The 3683-nt window shown below is 41.0% G+C and overlaps 1 protein-coding gene across 1 annotated transcript; it reads right to left on the reverse strand.

Moving 5' to 3' along the window:
• Positions 1-2723: 2723 nt before the first annotated feature.
• Positions 2724-3272, reverse strand: LOC121441031 (protein phosphatase inhibitor 2-like). Its single transcript, XM_041642173.1, has one exon. The coding sequence runs from the start codon at positions 3270-3272 to the stop codon at positions 2724-2726; it is 549 nt and encodes a 182-aa protein (XP_041498107.1).
• Positions 3273-3683: the final 411 nt, after the last annotated feature.

The following is a 3683-nucleotide window of genomic DNA, read 5'->3' on the forward strand; positions in this document are numbered from 1 at the left end:
TTGGATGCCAATCTTTCCAGAGCTACCTGTCCATACTTGGTTAAATTCTGATTCTATTCTGGACGTTATCTTCAAAAACAATTCCAAAGAAAGGTCTTTCAAGACCTTGGGCAATATCCTTCAAGGATCCCTGTAAGCACTCTTGTACAAGGTGGAAATGATGGAACACACTAGTCAATTGGGACTTCTTCAATGTAGACAACAAACTATAAGTAAATTGATGTTATCATTGAATTTGCATTTCTCCTGACCTAGGAGATTAACTATCACACCTGCCCTTGGGGTGATGGTTATTGCATGCTTTCTTAGAGTCAGAGCTATTAAGAATGAAACTCAGTCATGAATAAGAAAATGATGACATGCTTTAATAACCCAGAAAGAAAGACTTGTGTATGTTTTAGAATTTTTCCATCTGAATATTACAGAACACAAAAGTGACCGTTTTGCCTCCAGAAAGAATGAATGTCTGTAACAAAGCACTTTCTCAAAAGGACACTCCTCCTTCTGGTGCATTTTGATCTATTCTGATTTAAAGTTTGAAGATGGGGTCTGACTTTATGTATCAGTGACCAAGTAGTTGTCTCATGGAAATGCAGTTTGAAACTCATTAATAGGGCAGACTGCATATTATAACTTAGAAGCTCTGGGGTATCACTGATGCTTGCAATTGCTATGGAAACCAAGTTCATATTCACCTTTTAGAGAGTCTGCTTTAAAACAGGGGAGGGGGAAGATGAAAGAAAGCATGTTTCTTGGAAGAATAAACTGTTTTAGTACCCAACATGCATAAGCAGGTTCTGTGGTGCAAAAATGCTCTGCCTATACAATGATAACAACTCTTATATGTTTAAGGCACTAATAATGTCTAATATTGTATCAGAGAACTATGTTTATGCTAGTGGATAAGAATACCTGGTGTCTTTTCCCATGCACACAGATAGCATACACTAACATGCACAAGTTTTTCAGTTCCCACCAGATCTTTGCAATCTGTATTCTTAAGCCCTTCAAAGGCCTCTTGAACATGAAGCTTGGGCTGCTGAAACTCAGCCCTCTCTGCCTCTCACTGAATAAATGTTGACATTGAGTGTTTCATCCTTCCATGTATGATCTGAATTTTCCAATTACAGATTTTATAAATAGTAGTGTTAATTTTTTCGAGATGTCTATAAGAAATGAGTGGTAGTATTCAACAAATTTAAATTTTGGAGGTTCTGTCTTCCTCTTTCCTTGCCTACGTATTTTCCTGATCATTGATGTGGGACAGTGCAGTGGAAATAATAGAGTAAGCACCACCCTGTACAAAGGGAATTTTCAAGTATACACATCCTGTTGACACCCTTATGCTGTTCTGTTCAGCATTCTTATCTGTTATTCCATATATGTGTGAATTAGTAATTGTTTCCCCCTATGTCTTTGTATTGCCTATGCTGTAGGGCAGTGGGAGCTGCATCATCTTCTTTTGAGCAAAAACAGATCCTCAAACAGGTTTCCCTGTCTTTTTCAATTTTTTAAAGATTTATTTTTATGTGTGTAGGTGAAAAGTCTGCATATATGTCTCTGCACCACATGTATGCAATCCATCTGGAGGCCAGAAGATGTTGGATCCTCTGGAAATGGAGTTACCAATGGGTGCCTGGAATTGAACCTGGGTCCTCTGCAAGGGCAATAAATGCTACTAATAGTTGATTATATCTTAAGGTTTGTATTTTATTTTATTTTCAATTGTGCGTGTGTGTGGCAGGGAACGTGTGCATGAGGACAGAAGAGGGCATTGAGTCTCCTGGTAATGGAGCTAGAGTTGCAAGCAGCCCATTGCAGGTGCTAGAAATTTCACTTGAACCCTCTGCAAGAGCAGTGTGTACTCGTAACCACTGGACCATCTCTCCAACCTTCTTTGTCTTCATCTTCAGGTCTACGGGAACTTTGAAGACAACACTCTTCTTCTGAAAATTGGTGCTCATTCTATAGTCATCTGGAAACCATTTCTCTTTCCAATAGGTATGTAACAACTACCAGAATGCTGTCCCCTCCTCAACCCACCTGTGGCCTTAGTAGACACCATTTGAAAAACAAGCAGGCACCCTCCCCACAAACCCCTAGGAGAGGCTGTGCTTCATTCATTTTTTTCCTCTCCCTACTGCTTGCAACCACACCAGACAAGTGTCTCTGCTGGGTAAATATATGTTCATTTGTTAGAAATGTGTCTTTGTAGCACTGAATGTCTCTAGTACCTTGTTCTCCAGTCATGAAATAACAAACCTCTAGAAATGGGGGACCCATATGGCTATAAAAATGGTACCATTATTTTTTGTAATATGTTCATTACCATTTCTAGCATATTGCCAAGTAGATAAGGGGTACACAGATTTTCATTCCCACATTCTTTCCCACAAGTAGTTCTCAATCAAAAATTAGCTCAAGGCAGTCTTCAAATTAAAAAAGGAAGCCGATGATTATTGGCGCAGGAAATAAAGCACAGCCACCAAAGACAGACATTTAAGCCAATTTAATATTTTCTAAGATTACCATTTAATCCCTGCATGACAATTAAACACTATTAAACAGTTAAATGGATAAGAACTATCACACTAAGAGCATGGGTTCTAAGAAGCAAGAAGCAGCGATGGTATAGGCAATGGCAGCAGCAACCGCAGATCTTATACGCGTTTTGATGGAATTTCTAGATGTTCGTCGGAGCTTCTTCTGTAGTAGTCTTTTCTTCAAAAATTTGAATGAAGACGTGGATGGTTTTCATCTTCCTCTACTTCAGACTGTAGCTCCTCCGATATCAGTTGTCTGGCCAATTTGATGTTCAGTCCTTCGTTGTAATGTAGCTTTCTTTTCAGTTCAAATTGTCTTTGCCTTTCTTGCTTGTCCAGGAAGAATTTGCTGGTATGTGCACCGCTGCTTTCTTGCTCCTCACCCTGATAGATGGCTCCAGAGGTGTCAGTGGCTGCGAGTTTCTTCGCTAAGGTGTCAGGGGTTACAGCTTCCTTTCCTTGAACTTCACTCATGGTGTCTTCTCCATCGTGTGGCACACTGGCATAGGGATTGCTGGGCTCGTTCATCTTCATTAAGTCATAGTCTTTGTAGGATGGATAATGAGTTGCTAGTATGTTGGATTCGTCCCACTTCTGTGATTTCTTACGCTGCAACTCCTGGGTGCCAGATCTTCCGGATGGCTGAGTGGAATCCTCCACTGAAGATGTTGAACTTTTGTTTTTGAGTATTCCCTTAATGGGGCGATGTGAGGTGGTGGAGGTTGCCATAACTGGGAAGCTGAGGGCCAAGTTAGAATTGGGCCAGCGCAGCCACTTGTCCGCACTCCGGACTCAAGCAGGAGCTAGATCTGTCTGGCGGACTGGCTCTCAGCACTCCAGTGGCAGCGCCAGGGCTGGGTAGGTCACAAAGGACGGAGTGAGATAAGTCATAATGTACCCAGTTTCGTCATTGCTGCAGCTGCGGCTTAGCGGGCCTCTCTGGTGGCCATCTTGGATTTTGTTTTCTTATTGATTAATATAATAGAAAAACACCCGTTTGTGGTATACGAAAGAGAATCACTATTTTGGGGGCTTCTCTACACACTGTGCCCAGGGAAGCTATGTGAAACATCTTTCTTACTATCTAACATTTAAAACTCACTACTTTGATTGCAAAGGTGGGTGACCTTAACTAGATGA

This window comes from Microtus oregoni, unplaced genomic scaffold, assembly GCF_018167655.1.
Source record: "Microtus oregoni isolate MIOR12 unplaced genomic scaffold, Mior012 000073F_000, whole genome shotgun sequence".
In the NCBI taxonomy this organism is placed as follows: Eukaryota; Metazoa; Chordata; class Mammalia; order Rodentia; family Cricetidae; genus Microtus; species Microtus oregoni.

Coding starts and splice junctions, on each gene's coding strand:
- LOC121441031 (XM_041642173.1), bottom strand. CDS start 3,272: ATGGCAACCTCCACCACCTCACATCGCCCCATTAAGGGAATACTCAAA.